Source organism: Astyanax mexicanus, chromosome 19 (genome assembly GCF_023375975.1).
Source record: "Astyanax mexicanus isolate ESR-SI-001 chromosome 19, AstMex3_surface, whole genome shotgun sequence".
Taxonomy (NCBI): domain Eukaryota; kingdom Metazoa; phylum Chordata; class Actinopteri; order Characiformes; family Acestrorhamphidae; genus Astyanax; species Astyanax mexicanus.
The window spans coordinates 32,405,941-32,430,000 of NC_064426.1; the positions used below are offsets into that span (position 1 = coordinate 32,405,941).

The window sequence follows — 24,060 nt, forward strand, 5'->3', positions numbered from 1 at the left end:
CGACCCCTGTGCTAGACTACATTTGAAGTAGTCTAGTCTAGTGCATCTAGTAAATATTCACATGCAGTAGTTAAATTATAATAGGTTTTAATTCACTCTACAACATGCAACACCAAAACCGGAATATTAAGCTTCCTAAAACCATAAGCTATAACTGACCTGGGCATGGGTGGCCGAGGCTCATCCTCAGCGGTGGGGCCCAGACCCCAGTTGGCCCGGAGCAGCTGCTGTGGGAGCCGCAGGCCTGGCTGGCCGAGATGAGCTAGCTGTTGGGCAAGTGGGAACGGTGGTCCAGCACCCTGCAGGAAGGGTCCAGGCTCGTTCCACTGGCTCAGACGTGCCGCCTGCTGCTGCTGTTGTTGTTGAGGAACCAAAGCATCTATGCCTGTACAGCTCTGGCCATCTAAAAAAATAAATAACACAATACACAGACTTCAGAAGGAGAATGCTGGGATGCATGTGGTCAAAAATGGTCAGTCAAATACTAAAACAATTTTCAGAAGTACACTCAACGTGAAGTGAACAGTTGCAAAAATAGTTCCACCCAGATGGAAGATAAATGTTACCAGGAACAATAAATAATTAAAAAAAAATGAATATAAAACACCTGGTCATATTTATTGAGATACACATACTGAAGAAGTGGTATGTAATGCAACATGTTAGATGTCTGAATTTGTAGAGGTGCAAGAATCCATCCAATGCAGCTTTAATATTCACGCATTTCCCGCAATGATGGCACATACAGAGGTATATAATACAATTTCAAGCAGGTAAAGGTCTAGCGAAGTGGTTGCCCATTGCATAGTATGGCAATGGGCAGTATGTAGACAAGCACTGTCCTGTTGGAATAACTTTGAGAAAAGGTACAGCCACTGATTGCAAGATCTTATTAAACGTAACGATAGGCTGTCAAAGTGACCCTGAAAAAGACCAATGTCAAAATACCAATGTATAAAAATGCACTAGACACCGTAACACCAGACTACCTGGACAAGTGAATACTACAATACCTCTACACTGTCTCCAGTCTGGTACATTTACCCACCAAGTTTCACTCCTGTTGGTCAATTTCTTCTGGGTGCAACTATATATTTTTTGACAGTAAGTGTACTGTATTTTTCACACTGTAAGGCACACTTAAAATCGTCATTGTGCCTTACAATACGGAATTGTACCAATCAGGTGTCAAGGAGCAGTAAAGTCATCAGCTTCATAAAGGAGTTTCAGTTTACTTCTAGCTGATCAGAGGTGAGTATTATCAGCCTTGTAACCTGCTGTTAACCCTGGCTAGCACAGCTGGAGCAGCATTAGCTGCTAACTGTGCTAAGTGCTAGCTTATTCTCCGTTCAGAGGTGAGTATATCGGACAATAGCCTGCGCATTTACCGTGTTAAAACAAGTTACAAGTGACAAACCGCTAGATAATATCACCCTGGCTAACCAAAACACTTAGGTTTCCTCAGAGTAGCGCGGAAAACATGGTGACAACCATGTTCCTTACTAGTGTTGCTTAAAATAGTGCACCTTACAATCCAGTGTGCCTTATAATGCAAAAAAAAAAAAAAGGTAATAAGGTCTGAGACAGACCAAAAACAAAACACCAACAAAACGACGGCAGACATACCTAAAGTATCTCCCAGCAGTGAGTCCAGGCTCTCCTCCCCAAAGCTGTTGAGGCGCATGGGCTGCTGATGTGGCTGGGGTGGTGGCGGCTGATGTGGCTGGGGCTGGGGCTGAGGGGGCAGACCTCTAACTACACTCTTCAGCTCCTCAGGTACACCCCCGACCAGGCCCTCCCCTCCGTCCATCCCCTCCAGCCCAGGAGACTGCAGGCTGCGCTGACCCATTGGGTGGCCGCTGAAGAAAGAAGGAGGAAAGGCGGCAGGCTGAGGATGCATGGGTCCTGGGTGCTGAGCCTGCATGCGGAGAGGGGGTCTGGGGAGGCCGTACTGCTGGGGGAAGGGGCCGCCGGCAGGGTGGGGGGCGAAGCCCGGGTGGGGTGGGGCCAGGTGGAAGTTGAGAGAGCGCTGGGCCGGCAGTTCTTTGCGCAGGAGGCGGCTGGCAGGAAAGCCCATTCCAGGGTGGGATTCGGGGCTTTTGTTCTGAACCGACTCTGCCTCTCCCTGAGGAAATAAGCACACACTCAGAACAAGCCACAACAGTATGTATAAATATATATATTTTTAGCCGCACTGCAATAAAAGTTGCAGTAAAAGACATTAAGAGAATATTTCCATAAACACTATGAATGAACCTAAAATACTCAATGTTTGGGTATTTAAAGAAATATCTTTAAAAGCTCTATTAAACAAGTTAAACACAAGTTTAATACCAATTTACAATGTTATTATTGAAGCCATTGGAAAATTAAAATAATCGTTCAAGCTACAGTATTATATTTAAAAGGGCTGTAGTTGAGGAAATTAATGTGGCTCCTGTAAGCTGCTGCAGTGCGGTAAACTAGCCAATTATAGACCTGCTAACCTAGAAATAATTCTGTGAATAAATTATATAAATTATATCAGCTTGTGCATTGTTAACACTGAAGTTAAGATATTATAGATGATATTGGTTGAAATAAAGAAGGTGGTTAAAAATGAAGTGCTCTGATTGGCTGACAGCACTCCAATTACACACAGATCTTTGTTGCTCAGCAGTGGAATCCCCTTCCGTGTTAAGTCTGGTGACGAGTTGACTAAAACTAGCAAATTGCAAGATCAAGGGATATGTGTACTTTAGAACATGGAATTGTACAAACGTGCATTCTGGAATATCTGCAATAAAAACTACTTTGAAAATGTAGTTAAAACATTTTATATTGATGCCTAACTAAACAATATGGCTGCAAACTAGCTTTTAATACCACATCAGAGCTTCTGAGCACGAATACATTATGTGCATATTATGTAAACATTAAAACTGTCCATTTGAGGTGGCAATATGAAGGAATGGAATATGATTACCTGCTCATGCAGCTCATCCACGGAATTAAACACTGAATTTTTTTCATTTTTTACAGCAGGCAAGTTGACTTTTTAATGAAGAAAGCTGTGAGAAGTTCTCCCAGGCACAACCCCCTCAGCTATCTAATAATGGAAGGATAGACAGTTACCTGTTTCTCTTTCAGCTCGGGGGCTTTCCTTTCAGGTGTCAGCAGCCTGCCATGCTCCACTTTTCCATTAACGTCAACCTTCCCTGTGATGAGCACGACACACAGGTACATTAGAGCCACAAACCAGAGTGCCATGCAAACAGCGCTGTGTGAAAGCTCCCCACCTCATCTACTCTGCTTTTAGACACGGGGGTCACGCAGGCAAATTAATCAAAAAGCATCACGCTATTTTACTCTCTCTCACACACACACACACACACACACACACACACACAAACACACACACAAAAACACACCAGAAAAACATAAAAAAAAAAAAAAAAAAAAAACGATTTTGAAGAGCACAGCTGCATTTCAACCAACTTCCAGCTGAAGATTAACATTAACCAGTTGAGAGATTGTCTACTTTCTTGTAGAATTCCCTTTCTAGTCACTCCCTAACCCCCTTTTCCATTGGTTGCGTTCACATTACAAGCCACATTGCTAAATTAGGATTTTTGCTAAGATCAGATAGGGCTATCTTTACGGTTCACATTCACAAAAGTAAGTGACCTGTATCTGAATCTGTTCCTGAAACGCCTCACATGCGCACATTGATACATGTATAAACGTCGCCTTCTTCACCAGCAACAAAAAAAACTCAATCTATTGAAATTAATTTCTGGTCTATTTTTACACATAAGGCACACTGATTATACTCATGTCTAGACAGCCAAAGAGCTAGTGCTTAGCACGCTTAGCGGGTAATGCTAAGGCTGCTCCAGCAGTGCTAGCCCGGATTATCAGCAGACTACAGGCTGATAATAGTTACCTCTGGACGGACAAAGAGCTAGAGCTTAGCCTGGTTAGCGGATAATGCTAATGTTGCTGGAGAGCTGAACTGAAACTCCTGTACAATGCTGTACTTTAGCGGAGACTTTTTACTGCTCTTTACAACTTGACTGGTAAAATTCATGCATAAGGCACACAGATTTTTGGGAAAATTTAAAGGATTTTAAGTGTGCCTTATAGTGCAATATAGTAAAAAACACATAGGCTCTTTCCACATTTTTGCTATTTGCTAAAAATAATTTGGTTGCTGAATATTTTGGTGGATCCCTAAAAATAAAATGTTAAATTCATATTCATATAGATCAGGGGTGTCGAAATTTTTTTTGTTGGGGGCCAGAAGGAGAAATATATTTGAAGTCACGGGCCACAGACTCTGTAATAAAACAAATAATGAAATATACCACTTTAAATAATACATTTTCCTGATTATTTTCATTTACACACCATTTTACTTGACTTACTATCTTTATCTTTGACAGTGTTGTGTAAACTAAGATTTTTCAAATTGAGGTTTCATTTTATGATGTCTCTTAATATTAAACTCCTTAATTACGCAACTTTTAGTCTCTTTTGCCCGTTTTCTGCGCTACAACTGCGCACCCTCTCCGCTATTAGACTCTTTGGCCTGTTTTTCTGCGCTAGAAATGCGCACTCTCTCTGCTTTTAGGCTCTTTGGCCAGTTTTTCTGCGCTACAACTTCACCCTCGCCCCTTTTAGACTCTTTGGCCCGTTTCTGACACCTAGCGTTCAAACTTTGAACTTTTTTCCCTTTTGAAATTGTTAACATATTCAACTTCTACGTTGGGAACTCCTATTTACCAAAATTCAGGTAGAGGCAGTATTTGTGTAACCATCAATGTATACATTTAAAAAAACACTTAAAAATAAATAAAGAAAAAAATACTTCTGACTAAAACAAAAATTTCTTAAGAACTTTAACTTTAAAAACTATTCAATCTTTTCGTGTAAAAACCTGAGGGCAGAGTAAAGCATGCCAAAACACCACAGTCTAACCATCAGGAGCTTCATAGTGTGAAAGAGCCTTGACTGAAATATCTAAAAAAAAAATAATAATAAAAGCTCTACAGTCAGGCTACAGCTTCATGTGCTGAAAGCTCACTCAAAGAGAGGAGCACCTTATGTAAGCCACATTATTACGCCCCCTCCAACATGCATCCACAGCTCACAGCACACCGGCTTATTTACACATACAAGTATCTACAAACTCTGGAGATAGCTGGGCAATTTTGGCAGATGAGTGTAGTCTATTCCTCCTCCTCCTTCATTCTCTCTCTCTCTCTTTTTTTTTTTTTTTAAATGTCTGGTGCCCACAATAGACAGTCAGTCATATACTATAAAATATGCTCTTTAAAAAACATAAAATAAATAAAATAAAATGAACAGCTCCAGCTGAGAAGAAAAAGTACCGTTGCCGCTGGGCTCCTGCAGAAGCTCTTTGTCAGAAGGGAGCGGTTGGGCGAGGCCGAGAGGAGAGGGCTGACTCAGGCCGTACAGAACGGGAGACGCCCGGCTGGCTGCTGGCCGCAGGTTCAGATTGTAGGCCGCCATAGCTGCTGGGTGGCTCATGATTCGAGGGTCCATGGCGAAGCGGTTCTGGTAGCCCGCCCACGGCAGCTGTGAGAACACATACAAAAGAATAAGAATGAAGATAAGCACAGTTGTAAGCAGATGCTTGGATACTCATTGCCTATTCATGTATTTCTGTGTTTTTTTTTTATTAAATATTAAAGGATGAATTGTGCAGTGTTTTAAATAACAGTACTGCTGACATTTTAAGACCCTTTACAACTTGTTTGTCCAGTTTCCCAACTAATGATTACATTTCTAGAATTCACTTATATTCAGTCATCCATCTACCTCTGTTTTTGTTGTTTGAGTGAGCTAATATTGGTATTTACAGCTCTGTAAAAAATAAAATAAGAAATGTCTAAAATAACAGAGATGCAGAACTTTCAGATCTCTTCAGAAATCAATATTTGGTGGAATAACCAAATATTTGTTTTTTAATCACGGTTTTTATGCATCTTGGCATGTTCTCCTCCACCAGTCTTATACACTGCTTTTGGATAACTTTATGCCTTTACTCCTGGTGCAAATATTCAAGCACTCTTGATTATATTCCAGAGGTTTTCAATTTGGTACTTCTACTTCTCACTCCCTTTTTTTAACCTCTGTTTTCACTAATCACAATTCAATTCAGTCAAGAAGCTTGTTAGCATATCTGAGTGAACCTTGAGGACAATTCTGCACACAAGCTCATGAGTAGTCAGTCACGTGCAGGAGCAGCTCGGAGGAAAACAAGTAAGTGAACAGAGAGTAGTGGGTGGACTTCAATCACTGTTTACATACATATAAACCCACTCAGCCTCCCGGTTCACTAACAATCTCCAAACATCAATCAGGGAGCACATACTGCGTTTAACATAATGTGCTGACAGCAGTGGATGAATATTAGAATTTCTATCTATGCCATGTGAGAGGCTCCATGTCAATGGTGTGATGGTTATCCATTATTTCCAGCAAAAAAAAGCAAGAAAATAATATTATAATAACTTTAATAGTATTAACAGTAAGGGTGTGACAAGATCTCGTGGCACGAGATCTCGCGAGATTAAAACGTGACAATATTTCTCGTCAAGCATTAAACCTGTCTCACTGGAAAATAAAACAGATTAGTGTGGACTTTTTAAGAGGGATCTGGCAACACAGTAGAGATAGCAGCGAGTGTGGTGGCTGAGCAGTGAGAGCAGCTTTCAGCAGAAGAGGAAAATTCAGGCATTTGCACAGAAGATGCTTCTGCTACTTTTAAGTTGTAAGTCTGGCTGCATTTTGGCTCCAGTGGAAACAATAAACGGTAACAGAGTGACCAACAAGACACAAACCATATATAAATACTGTAAGTAAATCCTACACGTGACTGTTTCATAGACAGCTGTACTAAACCCTTAGCTCTGTACTGTATTTTAAAAAATGCTTTTTGACGTTTTCTTTAAAAAAAAATTTTAATCTGGTCTCGTTCTCGTGAACCCAGTATCGTCTCGTCACGTGATATTAGTCTCGTCACACCCCTAATTAACAAGTTTCATTCATTTTTTTTAACCAATAAATTTCTATGACTTTTCCATGTCTTAAAGACACATTTTTATGACCATACGTTAAAACATCAGTGTATACATGGACAATAACACCAAAAACAACAAAATCTACAAAGATAAAAAATTAATTTCTTTAAGCAATGTTGACACGATCTTCAATAATAATAAAATGTGTGTCAGATCCTGAGAGTGTCACTGTGCTATAGGGCTATATTACTGAACTTTGAGCTGATGTATTAGTTAGCTCAAAATAGCTTTTCCTCATTTGATAAATGGAAACACATATTTGTAGATTGCATATTTCCATGACTTCACCAAAACTTTCAGGACATATTAATTTTTTCAAAACTTATTCAAGTCTGGAAATTGCTATATTTAAATTCCATGACTTTTCCAAGTTTTTCAGAACTGACAAACCCTTTATTAAGGAGGGCTGAAACAAAATCTGACCACATCACAAAGACTGTTACTCTGTTCAGCACTCACCGGCAGTGGCATGGGCATGACCATGTTGCCTCCGTAAACAGCGGGCACATACAGGATGCTGGCTCCGGTGTGGGGGTCGATGCGCTGCACAGGGCTGGGGGACTTGCCGGCGGCCGGAGCTGCTCCTCCAGGCGGGGTGAAAGCCTGGATGGGATTTCCCACCAACACGGCGCCGCTCGGCTGAACTGCAGACAGAACCAGACACACGCAGAGAAACGGCTCAGTCAGCAAACACACAGTCAGGAGCAGCAGCAGGAAGCAGTGCATGCTGGTAATGGCTGCAGCTGTTGTTTGACAGGAGCACATGCAAACAGTATTAACAGTGTGAACACTCTCCATTTGAATCTTGTCACAGACTTGAGTTTTTACTAGAATGGAAATCAAACAGTAATGCAATTCCTGATTCTTGGCAAACATCAACTTAGATTAATGTTTTGATTAAAACCCCCTACAACAAGTCATGTTTCTGCCTTTCTTTATCAAGAGAGAAAAACAAGTGCTAAACTTGTCAGTTTGGAGGTTTCTGCCCATAATAAATGGCAGCTAAAAGCAAGGGGGAGGGGCTAATCATGTCCAGGTCTTACACATTTCAAATTTCACAATAAAAGTCCTGAGGCTAGCTAAAACTGATAAATAGAAATAAATTAAGTTCAAATTGATATAAATTCGACTTATATTGAGAAGTTGATCGGACTGGTATCAGAACTGAAAATGTTGAATCATGTTGAATACCTAAAGGAGGACATTTATTCCTTAATCTGATGGGTGACTGGAACATTACCTGAACTTGCTGACCTGTATCTGCATAACTGTATGCCTTGCACTGCTGCCACTTGATTGGCTGATTAGATATCTGATAGCATGGATAAGTAGGTGTACCATGTCCTTATCCAGTGCTCTGAAAATGTATATACTCACACACACACAGAGACATATACACACTCATACATTCTCCCACTAGGTCATTCACTCCAACACACACCAATCCAGGGGAGTCATTCTGGGTAAATTGGAGCCGGTGCCACATAATAACGTAGGGCTCATGTTTTGATTGGGAGAAGAGCGAGCGAGGCTGGGAGGAAGCCGGATCCACTTGACTGAGCTCTGCACTCTTTCACTCCCCTGACCCGAGTCACTGCCAAATCGAGGTTTCTCTCCTTCTCCCTCTTTTTCTGCTTCAGTGATCACTCGAGTGGAGATCTACAAACTAATGGCTTCCATTCACAGCGACGAAACTCGCAAAAGCACAGAGATAACACGCCCCAAACACTCCTATCAGAGAGCAGAGGCAGGAAAAACACTTCCCTCTACTCTGCTGCTACATCATTATACATCATTTCTTTAAGGTCTCTTTTCGCCAAAATCCGCTTTTTCTTGTTTTTAGTGAAATACTATAGGTCTCTGAGCTGTATATGCAGCTGGTAAAATAAAACCCTCAGAAATCTGAGTTGATCAGAGAGATGTTTGGTGTCTACATCAACCAGTAAGTTCATAGCCTCAACCACCTCGGCAAAGGACCGGCCACAGACGGAGCTTACAGTTTCTGTTTACAGAGCTAGTTAGTGTTAGCTATCTTGTGTAAGTATCTACAGGTTTAAATTGGATCTCCGGTTGATTCTGCGTTTTTTCGAGACAAACACTAAATAAACACTAGTGAAGCACGATTTGAAAAGGCAGCACAACTCGACAGAACACTGTTCAAAGCAGGTGCTGTTTGCTTTCGGATTTTATGATATAGAGCGGACTCTGGGGCTTCAACGTGGTGAAACTGCCCAAGCTTTGAATCCCCAAGTCTGAGGTAAGAGTTAAGTAGCATTAGATAAGCTGAAAGAAACGCCATCAATGCTAAGCTTGGGCCGCGGCCGTTTGACGCTGAGCGACATTGAGAGTCTAATGTTAAGCAAAGGTTAAGGGTTAACTTTACCTAGCACTCATAAATAGCTTCTTATAAAGCTATTTGTAATTAGCTCAACTACAGCTCATTATATTTATTTAATTACATCAGAGCGGAAAGAAAAGAAAAACCTATGAAGGGTCAAAAATATAGTAAAGAATAGACTAATATTTACTTGTTGAACAATTTGATGACTGCTTCTCTTTTATTTTCTTGGTAATTTCCTATCTTTGCTTTTGATCTTCTGCATCAAGTATGAGGCTACTGTACAATTAAGACAACATAGTATTTAAACTTAAAAAAAAAAAAAAACTTTTTTTTAAGAATAACAACTGCTCCTAAGTTTTTTTTTTTTTTAATGACCCAAAAATTTTCCCAAAAATTGACAGTGCACCTTATAATTCAGTGTGAAATCAACCAGTCAGGTTGTAAGGAGCAGTAAAGTCACTCCGCTAAAGTACAGCATTAAAAAGGAGTTTCAATAAAGTTTCTCCATCACAGAGGCAGGAGCAGCATAACGCAGTGCTAGCTCTTTCGCTGTTCAAAGAGGAGTATATTGGAGTGTAGCCTGCGTGATAAAACAAGCTACATGGGTCGAACCACTAGCTGATAGCACCCTGGCTTACCGAAACACTCAGGGTTCCTAAGTGTAGCTCTGTCGGCCAACATTTACTAGTACTAGGCACTCCTATCCACGGCTAACCGAATGTTAAAAATATAAAAAATCTAAGCTTACTGTAAACAAAGGGACGCACTTTACTCACCCAAAGAAACCGTTTTTAGGAGAGAAATCTGTGTAGATTACTGTGCGACACCCTTGTTCCTTATTATTGTCGCCTTATAATGCGGTGCGCCTTATGTATGAATATAGAGCAGAAAGCAGACGTTTATCTAGTGCCCTTTTTAATACGGTGTGCCTTATAGTACATAAAATACGGTAGTATATTAATAGGACAATTTCTGAGGAATAACTTATCTTAAGAATACTTTATCTTTACTACGTATATTTTCTAAAAACAAATTGTGAATTCAACATCTAAAATTTTTTTTTTTTAAATCATTTGTTCCGAACTCACTTAACTGATAGCATTTTCAAACAAAAAATAATAAAATATATATATATTAATACTAATATTAAACTCTAAGCCACAAGAAAAATCGTGAACCAAACTCATTTGAACCTACATAAACCTGTCATCATAGTGAAAAAAGAAGCAGAGCAAAACCAGATCATCAGGTCACAGCCACCGCTCAAAGCCCCTATTACTGGAGCATGCACTAGCAAGGAAGGCATGAATTGCAGCTGGGTCAATACGTGCAGGCATTACAGGACGGGAGGGTCAATGAGAGACTTACCGAAGCCTTCAGGAGGAAAGTGCTCAGCGTGATTGGCAAGCTGTCCTTTCGCCTAAGGAGAGAAAAAAAAGATTGAGTTGAAGAGTGGAGAGAAGGGAAAAAAACACAGTTGCTCCCATGTCCCACATCTGTCACCGCGCAGGGCTACAGGCTAGATCAGCTGGAGGGGGAGGTTATGCACACCCAGCCTGTTGAAAACATCCCTGAATCAAAAGACTACACAAAAATGATGTCCTCCAGCAGAGATACAATACCCAATCAAACATGGTATATTATAATAACTATAATGGGTGTTAGCCTGTATGTTATCCAGTGAAATGAACCCCTTCAGAAATGATCAACCAGCATTAGTGAACCTGTTAGGAACTTTAATTTAGCCAATCATTAATCATTAGACTGCCTTCAAGGCAAACGCATTGTTAGCTAGCTAAATTAACCCATCCATAAATGATGAGCGAGGATGATACCTAGCTAATATGAAGCCATATATAACAGATGAGCCAGCATTATTAGTCTGCCTGTTAGCTGGAATAAAATTAACCCATTCATAAACAAATCAGCCAGGAGATGCCACTGTGTTAGGGAGTTAAATTAATTATTTTATTCAAAAATGATCTCTGCCAACATTAATCTGACTGTAAGCTAATGAAATGAACCATTTCACATATAATTAGCCAGCATTAGTCAACCAGTTAGAAATCCAAATTAACCCATTTACAAACGACTAGTTCTCCTTAGCTAGCTTGTCAGCAATATAAAGGAACTAATTCACTACCACTAAGACTGTTAAATTAAATAATTCACTACCAATAAGGTAGATAAATTAACTCATTTATAAATGTACAGCCACCTTTAGCTATCTTGTAAGACAGAAAAAAAATAACCCATTTATAAATTAAGAGCTAGAACTAGTATGTTAACTAATTGAATAAAAAAAAAAAATGTAAAGCAAGAACTAGCATGTTAACTAGCTAAATTAAATAATTTATAAATTAAAAATTAGAACTAGCATGTTAACTAGCTAAATTAAATAATTTATAAATTAAAAATTAGAACTAGCATGTTAACTAGCTAAATTAAATAATGTATAAATAAAAAATTAGAACTAGTATGTTAACTAGCTAAATTAAATAATTTATAAAATAAGTGCCAGAACTAGCATGTTAACAGGCTAAATTGAAAAATGTATAAATAAGCCAGCATTAGCCATCATGTTCAGTCGTTAATCAATTTAGAAATAAGCCAGGATTAAGCCACCTGTTACTTTATGTATAGGTTAATAGCCAGCATTATCCAGCCTGCTAAATGGTTAAATTAACCATTCCAAGTATAATTAACCAGCCTATACAACATTCAAATTAACCCACTCATAAATGATCAGCCAGCATTAGCCATCATGTAATCTACCTAAATCAACCCATTTTTAAATACAATATCCAGCATTAGCCATAATGTAAGCTAGCTAAATAAACCCATTTATAAATGAAGAGCCAGAATTAGTCAGTATGTTAGCTAGCTACATTAAACAACTTTTTTAAATAAACCAGCATTAATCAGTCTGTTAGTTAGCTGAATTATTGTATTTTTCACACTATAAGGCACACTTAAAATTCTTAATTTTCCCAAAAATCATCATCACCTTACGTATGGATTTTACTAGTCAGGTTGTACGGAGCAGTGTTGTCTTGTGAGGAGAGAGAGTGAAGAAATGAGTCAAGAGGTTATATAAAAAAAAAATAAAAATAAAAAAAAAAACTGTGCCACAACAGTGCTTTCCTTCATCCAGCGCCTTTCCTTTAGCCGCGCTGGCAACGACTTCCCAAATCAGAGCCCATTGATGTAATCCTGCAGGAAGGCACGCCTTTTCACAACGGATCAATGTCATTTGTGTGCATACAGAATGACACGCCAATGGCATCAGCGGTCGATTCAGCGCTAGCACTGGTCGGAGTCCCAGAGGTTGAGTGCTGCCGTTCAGGGGTCAGCTCGATTGCCGTTAAAGCCACTCAGGGGCTCACTGTTCACAGATTACAGCACTTGCAATTTTAATAGCATGTGATGAGCAATACGTGCCATCAACCTGCTTTATATGAGGCCGCTGAAATTCGCAATGCAAAAGTAAAAAAAAAAAAAACCTACATACCAAAGAAAACAAGGAAAGGCAGATTACTAAAAAGAAAAAAAAAAAAAAATCGGTAAGCAGTTGTCTTACATATATAAATAATTAAAGATGTGTTGGCAAGATCTAGACGCTATATTTTGCCACCAGAGAGCATAAAAGTGCCCTATGAACAAGCTCACAGAAGCTACTTTGGGTAGGGTACCTTATGGTGAGAAATTGAGGGTGTCACAGAGGCTATGTAAGTAAGAAACCTGGGCTCCTATTGACTAAAACAGTCTTGTCTTTAGCATCAAATCCAGTTATGTTTGGGATCCAATGACAGTACATTCTTTAAAAAAAATAATACTAATAAATTAATTAATTAATTAATAAATAAATAAATAGGAGTCTTTAGGAGGGAGGACTTCAATCCTTGTGGCAGGGCTTAAAACTGGCATTTGCAAGGGTTTCTACCCAGGAATGTCTCCGCCAGATATAAACACATGCTTGCCCTGTCTGGTTGACAGATTTATAGCCAAATGACCAGCTGACCAATGGGACAAGCTGAGAAAGATGCTAGCTTTGTAACCTGTGAGTGTCTATAGGCCCAACTGTATATTATCTTGTGTCCAGGATAGAGGCAACCCAAACAGGGTAGGGTAGAGCCGTGTCTATGCTGCTACAATGGAGCCCATTTCAGAGGGTTATTAATACAGTAGTTGTCCATTATTCTCTCCTTCCAACCCCCACCCCCACCCCCACCCCCACCTTACCATTCATGCTTTTTATTTAGAAAAGTTGCTTTGGCTTTCAAACCGAACAGTTTCAACAGCAACGGAGCGCATTCATTACGGAATCAAATCACCTCAAATAGAAAGGTGGCCTTTTCCACTCCTGTTCGGAGGGACCGGGAACGCACATCAAGGTTCGAGCTATTAGGCAGCTCTCAGAGGGGATAACTATCAGGAGAGCCAGTTAAAACAAAACAACAACAAACAACAGGAGAGCTGTGCTGAGCAGTGTGACTTGTGTATAAAACAAATCAGGCAGTTGCTGTGTTGTTACTATGTGAAATCCAATGAAGGTGAAGCAAAGGTGGTGGCTGTGAGAGGTCGATATGGTCCTAAAACATTAACAAAATATTTCAGGGTATTTTTGGCAATAATGATATCCTTGGCAATAAGACAAAACATTGGTTAAAAATAAATAAATAAGGTAACACTTTACTTGGATGGTCCATTTGATGGCCTCTTTGATGCTCAACTGACATTCAACGAACATTCAACTACATGTATATTAATTGCAAATGAACTGAAAATGATTCTCTATTGAATATAACCCTACATTAAACTCTAATCCAAACACTCATCTTAATATTTTAGGATTGGGTTTAGGGTTAGATTTTAAGTTTAGGTTAAGGTTAAGGTTAGGGTAAGGGTTAGGTGTAGGGTTTGATTTTATGGTTGATTAAGGGTTAAGGTTAGGGTTAGGTGTAGGGTTTGATTTTATGGTTGATTAAGGGTTAAGGTTAGGGTTAGGTGTAGGGTTTGATTATAAGCTTGATTAAGGGTTAAGGTTAGGGTTAGGTGTACAGTTAGGTTCTATTTTAAATCATTAACATTCAACATAGGGTTAGGGTTAGGTGTAGAGTTAGGTTCTATTTTAAATCATTAACATTCAACATAGGGTTAAGTTAAATTTAATGGACATTCAATTCAGTGTTAGTTGAATGTCAGTTGAGCATCAACAAGGTCATAAAATGGACCATCCAAGTAAAGTGTTACCATAAATAATTTCAAGAGTATACAACTGCAACTAAACAAATAACAGTTTCATACATTTAGAATAAAATAAAATCTATAAATATTTGTCATAAATAACAAAACACCAAGATCCTAATTTTGTATAAAATAATAATAGGTCAACCTTAACAAAAATAAAGAAATCTAACCAAAAACATCTAAAACAAGGCTAAAGTGCAAAATTCAAAAATCACCAGTGTGCCTTATAATCTGGTGCGCCTTATGTAAGAATTTTACCATTCAGGTATTCAGGAGCAGTAAAGCCACTCCACTGAAGTGCAGCTTTATACAGGAGTTCCAGTGAAGTTTCTCCAGCACCGAGGCTGGAGCAGCATTAGTATTAGCCGCTAACCAAGGTGATTTTATTGGACTGTAGTCTGCGTGTCTACGTAGAATGAACTGTTAGCTGATCGCGCCCTGGCTTACCAGAAAGCTCAGGGCTCCTCAGTGTAGCACTGCCGGCCGAAATTTACTAGCAATAAGCGCTCCTAACCGTGGCTAGCCCTGCTGCTAACCGCGCTGTTGAAAAGATTGGGAATCTAAGCTTACTGTAAATAACCAGAAGTGCTTTACTCACCCAAATAAACAGTTTTCAGAAGAGAAATCTGTGTAGATTAACAACATGGTGACATCCTTGTTCCTTACTATTGTCGCTTAAAATGCGCCTTTATGCTCCGGCGCGCCTTACGTATAAAAATAGACCAGAAAACGGACGTTTATTTCTGTAAAATACTGTATTTAAAATCTTGTCTCATCTTATGAGACGAGTGTCCCTACCAAAAGGTCTGGAGTTTAAACAACTCGATATGTCAAAAACTGCAAGAGAGGTAAGCTGGCAATACTAACATCAAAAAACGTTTACAGTGCTTTGCTAAGAGAAACCATAAATAATGAGTGCAACATGACGGACGGAATACTACTTAATCTGACACTGATCCTATTAAGCTGCAAGTTTAATAGCCTACAAATCCAATCATTTCTCAAACCACACAAGTTGTGCGTTTTTCTGATGCAGCAAGAAGCCTAACAAACAGCCCACTGGGGAGATCCAGTTAACTGGAAGTCTGCTAACTTACACCTAGGCAGACTGGATCACCAGTAAAGGAAGACTGGAATGTTAAAGAGGCGAAAAAAGGAAAAGAGAAGAAGTGAAAACAAGACAAGTTAAGAGGGAAAGAGTATGAATGAGTGAGTGAGTGAGTGAGTGAGAGTAAATGAGAGAGAGAGAGAATGAGAAACAACAGACAAAGAGGCGAAGCAGTAGAAGAGAGAAAGGGATAGTGGGGCAGATGGAGACTGATAGAGAGGGAGGGAAGTCTCCTCAGTCATCTTCTCTGGCATGTTTACCTGCCTCCCCCTAAGGGAGCAGGATTGATTGGCGTATTATTCGTCTGAGGGCTCGCTCCTGCACGCTCACGCTCAGACGGATGCTCCCCGCCGCCCGGCCTGGCCCAGCTGCTTTTATTAATGTCACACAGACAGAGCGTGAGCACGGCTCCTCACTCATCAACATCTGTCCGTGATCAGAGCTCACGCTGCTGCTGCTGCTACTACTACTGCTGCTGCTGCTGCTGTCCAGTACTGCCCATCATACAGTGCCGGTGTCATACAGCTCTATATGACATACAGGAGCCTCTAGGAGTGCCAGGCCATATAAAAGTATTTATTTAGTATTTTTAAATGATCCAAAATGTGTACATTGTAAATTTATGACTTAGATTAGGGTGAAAAAATGCTCAGATTACTTTGTGGTTGGCTACAGATTACAGATTACTCTGACTTTTGATAAAAAAAAAACACTTTTTCAAAATGATAAGTTCTGTTTTTATTGGCTAGTTTACAGCCAATTACAGAGACAGATCACATTAGCCAATAGCCTAGCACAGGCCTTGCCTAGCACAGCAACATATCAATAAAATATTTTGTGCCATTTGTTCTAAATTTAGCCTTCCCAGATGGATGCTGTTCTAGCTCATCCAGTGTACTATTACTATTGTTCCTGGGACGGTGGGACGGTGTTAGTCTGGAGCCCTGTTTAGAGGTTTAACATTCATTCATGTTATGTCACTGAATACTCCTTTTAAAATTAAATACCAAAGAATATATTAAAGAGAGGAGCATCTCACCATACAAGATCACAAAATGTTGCCCACATTACCAGAAAAATCTATATATTGCAAGACAATTCTCTATGATACTTTACAGCACCTGTGTTACTGAAAAAGATAAAATACTTCCAAATACAAGCAATTACAAAATTTTCACAACATTTGAAAAACAATATTCTTCACAGCAGGTTTAACCTATTAATTTAATTTATGCAAGAAAATAAACCAGTAATGTCTGTATAACAAATTGGGTTGTGAGTCTTAGGGGTGTAGAGCGCCTATGATGTTTAAAAAACAATAAAAATCCAGATATTTGATGCCTTATCTCAATAATGCATCATATATGAAAACAATTAAAATCTCAAAATAAATATATATTTTTTGGAATAATATGAAGTGATCCAGTGATATTATAACTAACAGCACAATATAGACAAAATTGTAATTTTGCTCAATGCTACTATTTGGTCACTCTGCCCAATCACCATCATCTGCCCTCGTCCACATTAAGCATTTTTTTAAATATAGAACATAAAAGTATCAAATGTGTTTACATGTACAACAAATAATGCAAATCTGACATAGCCAAACATGAATTTTACCACGTAAAGCAAGCAAAGGCTAATAACACAAAACGTAACCCATCCAAACAACAGAAAACAAGCTTAAAATTTTTTTAAAAATTGCTAAACTGAAAGATTTAATATTGGGTACCTTTGGTGGGGAGTGCTGGTGCTTGCCAGGGCCCTGGGGGTGCTGGGGTCTCAGGGCACGGGGGATGAACTCCGGGGCCAGGGGGTTCAGCACGTAGGTCTTCTTCAGTTCCAGAGCCTCCAGCTGGGCCTTGATCTGCTCGAACGTGATGCCGTGCAGACTGCCGTTCTCGTGACAGATGGAGATGAAGGTTTCCCAGAACTTTCTGTACGAGCACACAGAGATGTGTACAATGAGTGAGTCAGTCCACAATCACAGATGTGTGCACTGAATACACAAAACAATGTCCTGCCTCAGCTCACTCTTGTTGGGTTTAGTTTCAGCTCTAAGCTCACTAGAACTTTAATCACTGCAGCTTTTAGAAGCGTCTGAACTCTGAAGTGAGCTATGTTCATATTACAAGATTCATTATTTATTAAATAATGTATTGTAAGAAAATGTCCTGTATTTGTGACAATTATTGTGTGATATATTGAATATCACAATCACAGTTTTGTAAGATCGTCAATATTGTGGGAATTCAGTTCAGTGACATAACATGAATCCCAAACATCTAAAGAAGAAGAACAATAAAAACAGCACATGGGAGGAGATCGAACAGCATCAATCAGGAAAGACTAAGATCATACCAAATAGAACGATTTAGCACCTTTAAAAAACTCTGAAGTAAGCTACGTTCACATTACAAGCCTCATTAATTACTGCGGATTTTATTTTCAGTAATAAAACTCCTACCCCACTGCCCAGTGTAAAAGTAATCCCCAAAAATAGGACTAAGCAAGGTGAAACCAACCAATCAAAAAAAAAAAAAAAAAAAAAAAGTTTGCCAATTTTTTGTATGTGCCGATACCAGTATCTACTTTTTAAGATTTTTTTTTTTTTTTTTTTTTTTATAGCTCTGTTGTGACACAATATATAAACTTTTTTTTTCCAAACTAGGAATGGTCATCCAATCGGATGAGACTTTCAGACGAATAAACAGGATGTAAAAAAAGCTCAGAACTTGTCTCCATTGTAATAAACTAACCACACATATTAGACAGTATTCCTAATAAACTGCACTCCACAGCACTGTCGTTATGTTATTAAGGTACATTAATGTTAATCCCATTGATTTGTTATGAGTTAAATTTACCTACTCACCGTTCTAAAAACCTCCGCCTCCTCCACCTGCTTCCTGGGCGTGGGTTACGTAACGCTAAGGGCGCTGTTTCACATTAAAAGTCCGCGCTAAATTCTGTGCTCTTCGTTTTAACATTAAACAGACAATTAAACGATCAATTTTTTTAATTGAGTAACTCGAATTACTTGAGTAATCGTTTCAGTCCTAAACAGCATCATTTGGCGGTAGCTTTAAAAGTTAACATATTTGAGCATGAAAAGTAAAACACAGCAAGTAGCTAAAGAAGAAAACTTACTTACATTACTACTTTTTTTTATGCTTAGCTTCATTTTCGGAATTCATGCATCTCTAACTGAAACAACAATTACCGCTAGCAACAGCTGCAGGGAACAAAAAAAAAATCAATAAAATAAAAAGATCATCAGAATCTCAAATATAACAGCTAAAATGTGACTAAAATCCAACTGAAATCTACTGTCGTGATATTTTCAAGTTGTAATATCTGCAGGGTATTCAAGCTGTTCAAGTCTGTTAAACTGTAAGGAAACACACCTTAAAAAAAGTACAACATGCTATAATGTAAATGCAGCACAACAGGTTTGTTATGCTCAGTGGCTGTCACTGGCTCTCAGAGCTGAGACCATTAGTAGAGGGGGTGTGGGGAGCTCGTTCAGGCTTTGAGCATGAGGAGCACTCAGGCACCACAACACAGCCACCCAAGCTGAGAGAGCACCCACGGGGAATACAGCTTCATTATTCAGTCAGTGAGTAATGCCAGAGAACTGGAACCTGGAGAACACCAAAAAATCTCACATCGACAAATGAGACACCTCGCTTTTCTGAAGGCACGACTGACAGTGCGTTCAGTCCAGAAATGTCAGAGAAAGAAAGCGACAGAGCACGATCACTGCTGCCTCTCCACGTTCGCCACAGCTGTCACATCAATCAAAACACACACCAGCTGTAAATCTGAAAGTCAATAACCAAATCTAATCTAATGGGAAGACTTGCCTGCTCTGAGCTCAATATGGAAAGCAAAAATATAGCTGCTGCTTGCTTTTGTAAGCTACTGGCTCCATTTTATGTCGCTTTTGCTCACGCTTAGCCTCGTTTGGACCGGACTTTGGGACTATTCAGTTTGGTCCGAACCAAAGTAGCAGGTGTGAAAGGGGCCGTGAACCACGGTCCGGACCAAGCGACCAGATTTTGGTCCGGCTAAGAGAGATGGTCTCGGTCTGGATCTTCTGAACCATGGTCCGGTTCGCCTGCAGTGTGAAAGCGATTTTCTAGATGATTCGAACTTTCGGACCAATTACAGGAAGCTGAGCAGGCGTTCCTTTGTCCACGCCACGTCTTGTCAGTCTCGCAAGCTTGTAGTGTAACACAGTCTTTAAGCCGGACGACGCGGCACATTATATTTAAAGTCCGCTAACCGCCCTGTACATTGTTTATTTCCGTTCAGAGGCGGAGCTAAAACATGATGCTGACAAAGTGGGTGGGACCGGACGCCATGACGCTAACAAAGTGCAGGCTGCAGTCAGTACCTTCTCAAAATAACCGGAAAAGCAGGAAAAATGAGCCGTGGATACAGTTGCTTCAGGACAAGCACGTTCGTTTGGCGAATTTGAACTAACCTAGTGTACTGTGCCTGAAGTTGCTGCTGCTGCTGGTATAAAAAAACACAATAGCAGCACTAATATGGAGACAAAATTAATATGTACATTCATTTTATTCTTATCCTGGAAAGGCTTTCCACCAAATAAACCACCTGCTGAATTTTTAACATGCCAACATCAGACGCATGTCCTTCTAAAACCAATCAGTGTCTGTAACTTAGAGACCGTAATTTTGTATGAATAAATCTAAAGTAACAAAAGTACTTAACAAAAATAATAACACAACAAAACTTAAGTACAAAACATTTAATGAACAAATAAACTGAAAACACAAAAAACAAAAACAAATACAAATAAAACATTTAAAGCCCTACAGTTAAAAGCAACAAAATACTGCTATCATCTCAGAATATATATATTTTTTCAATATTACAGTGTACGATATATATTACACTCCTACTACATGACTTCAACCGAAGCAAAAAGTGCCCCACAATATGCTAATTATTTCCCCTAGAAGACGCAGAATAAACCAACATTTGTTGATGTTCGCGCCACAATTGGTGCTAACTGAACACACAATAAACAGGAAAAATGACTTTGGGAGTTTCCGTTCCACCTTAAACAAAGCTTACAAAAGGGACAAGCTCTAGCACCAGCAAGTAGCGGCTGCATCATTTCAAGTGGAATTTAACAATTTTAATAAGAAGTCAAGATCATCTTTGTACAGCAGCAGCTGTAAAACTTAACAAATTTAAGTAGCTAAATTGGATAAATTGCTTTTGTGACTACTTTTTAGTGGTCAGCTTTCATTGGCTGTTGACAGAACGGGTGTTTAAACTCTAGTTGTGGTCCGATTAAAAAAAATAATAAAATGGATCAGTATCCCAAAAAGAGTCTGTGCCCTCAAACCTCACCTAAACTGATGACTGCTCAACATATGAAATATGCAGACTAGAACCAACCATAACAGACTAAGCCACTAAGACTGATTATCGGGACTAAAATCTGGCCAAAAATTGCATAGCGTGACCCAGGCTAAAAAGATATTAGCTGGGATGTCTGAACGGCTGGACGGATGTACGACAAGTCGTTCAACCAGACACCTAGTTTCAGACTGGACACACAGCAGCTCATCGTCTCAGACTGAAGATGACTGCAGAGATATCAACCACAGTCTGAAATGAATGACCCAACCAAAAATGAAGACAAATAGGATCTACACAGGCCTTCTTCTCAAAAGCTGCTGGACACCGCCGGCGTTCAATCTCAATTAGTGTCACTGACATCATCTAAGGCCTTCGATTCTCAGCTGGGCAGTGTTGGAGCACGGGGTTGGTGTCGGCTTTAGTGAGCAAGATTTGGACTAATTTGGGGAAATGGGGGTGCTAATCGTTGATGCTAATGCAGGGAACCAGGGGAGTGAGGGAGGCTTGCGTCATGGTCTAGACGGCACCATCCAGCATCTCTGCTGAACTCATTAGAGCCATTCTGAAGACGAGCCCCATTAACTCAGACTGGGAGGCAGCTGGGGCAAGCAGAGGACACGACAGCTCCTCACACCACGTCCATTCTGCGTGGAGGGGGTTAGAAGCATGAGGCTGGTGCTGTGAGACAAATCATACTGATCTGAGATCAGTTACATAGATTGTCGCCATGAAGCTATGGATTATCGAATACGCAATAATGCACAAATCACTGTATGAATGAAAACCCCAATAAAAAGTCTATTTCTCGCAGTGCTATCTTACACCCTGTCAACAGCCTTGCGCACACATTGTTAAAATAGATTCAGAATTTAGGAATATATACACTGGTGGGCATGGTGGTCTGGAAGTGAGGTGTGTTCAGGTAAATATCTTGGAGGTGGGAAACACAGGAGTTCCACTGACTGATTAAAACCTTGACAACAGTCAACAAAATACCACATATCAACGCCACCCCACTCCCACAACACGCAACACTTCTAGACCACAAAGGAGAACAGGGGGGGGGGGGGGGGGACCCTCGCCCAGAGCCTTCAGGATACAGAATACTAAATAAAATAACATTGTTCTTCACTTAAATGAGCTGCTGCCGCACCTTAGCAGCATGAACGAGCAGGTCAGTTTCCTCTGCTGAGATGAACAAAAGTGCAGTGATCCAAAGCACCTGACTCTTAAAACAAATGAGACTGGCACGCTGATTGGTTTATTTCACGTTACACCCAAAAACATGCCCTAAATCAAATTGCGTAATACGCAAATGGCCGGTGAACTATAGAACGCTAAAATAGGGCCCAAAAAGTATTTGCGGCTCCCAGTGTTTTCTTTTACGTGGAAACTGGGTCCAAATGGCTCTTTGGGTGTTAAAGTTTGCCGACACCTGGTCTATAATCATCTGAGAGCAGCTCTATCAGTACATGGTAGGAAATGCAATAACCAAAGCAGTCACTTTGGGTTATCTTCTGTGCCGTCATCTGATGTTAATGTCTGGCACAGCTCTTCTCCACACCCTCTCTCCAAGAACCACACACCGTCTCACATAACAAGCTTAAGCTTCCATATCTGATTTATCTAATCAAAGCCTTAATTAGAAAGTCAAAGATACAAATCTGATGTGATGGCTATAGCAGCCGTGTGCGCCAGTCTATAAAAACGTGTTAAGTCGCTGCAACAGAAATAAACCAGAGATTAGCACGTTTTTGGGGTCTGAGGTAATATGAACAAAAACATCCGAGGAACAAGAGTAATGTGGGATTTTATTTTATTCTTTTTTAGTTATTTGATTAGTTTATTTTATTTTCCTTTTTGTTCTCCAACAGTCTAATTGGGTATTGCTCAAATGTCTCCTGTGTCATGATAAGGGGACATTCAATTATTTGCTTTTCTGCACCATAGTATTTTTTCTTTTCTTTTTTTACGTTGACCCTGTGGCCTCATATGCAAACATTGCCACTACCTCTCTAGTGGTCACATTAAAATATTACACTTAATTGATTGAAAACAAGATTATGGGAATCCCAGTCAAAAGTTTCTACAGCCAGTCCAGACAGCAAAAAGCAAAAACAGGTAAAAATAAATGTTTAATCTTAAACATAAAACTACCTTCCCCATATTAGGACAAACAGACTTCCTGTACAAAGACAACGTTTAGTTTTTATACTTGTTAGGTTCTACTGATCCCAAATAGTCAGAAAAATAAAAAATGCACGCCAAGCAAATGTATGGGTCTCAGGAGGTTAAGCCATGGGAGTAGTAGTGTGTACCATGACTTTTGCCAAATGTCCAAATGAAGCTAAAAGACATTGCACTGACCTGCACGATATGCATGTGGGACCTTCTGCACTGAATATGGATGTGATTTCCATGATAATCTGACCTATCTAGTCCTATCACATGGACAATTCAAGCCAGAAACTGCCAGTCACAATCATTACCACCCACTATGCTGATAGTGTGAGTACTATACTAAATACATCTATATGAAAATACATATAGTAGAAACTCTTGCTTGGTCAGTAGAGACATTTAAGTATCAAATCAGTCAGATTTTTACAGACACAACAATTAATAATGCATGTGTCAAGCCTGAAACAGTCACACATACAATGCTGTGTAAAAACAGGAAAAAAGAGAGCAGAAAGTGGACAGGGAGCAGAGAAAAAGGAACAGTGAAAATATACAAGAGCTAAAAAAAAACCTTAACTCCAACAGCAGCAGATTGGGCTCTTTTTTCCCCAATACCACTGATCTCAGAAAAAACCTGAATGAATGAGCTGAAATCTCAATCCATATAATCTCCTGATTCTCATCTCCTG

At 39.7% G+C, this 24,060-nt stretch overlaps 1 protein-coding gene across 1 annotated transcript in view; it reads right to left on the minus strand.

Annotated features, from left to right (window-relative positions):
- The window catches only part of helz (helicase with zinc finger), a 77,590-nt gene that overhangs the window by 4,028 nt on the left and 49,502 nt on the right, over positions 1-24,060 (minus strand). Inside the window, exons 22-28 of the mRNA XM_022673172.2 lie at positions 17,523-17,727; positions 10,798-10,849; positions 7,548-7,732; positions 5,373-5,580; positions 3,115-3,197; positions 1,627-2,125; positions 160-403 (exon numbers count right to left, since the gene is read on the minus strand). Of these exons, the coding sequence (XP_022528893.2) occupies positions 160-403; positions 1,627-2,125; positions 3,115-3,197; positions 5,373-5,580; positions 7,548-7,732; positions 10,798-10,849; positions 17,523-17,727 (1,476 nt within the window). The remainder of the gene's footprint in view (positions 1-159; positions 404-1,626; positions 2,126-3,114; positions 3,198-5,372; positions 5,581-7,547; positions 7,733-10,797; positions 10,850-17,522; positions 17,728-24,060) is intronic.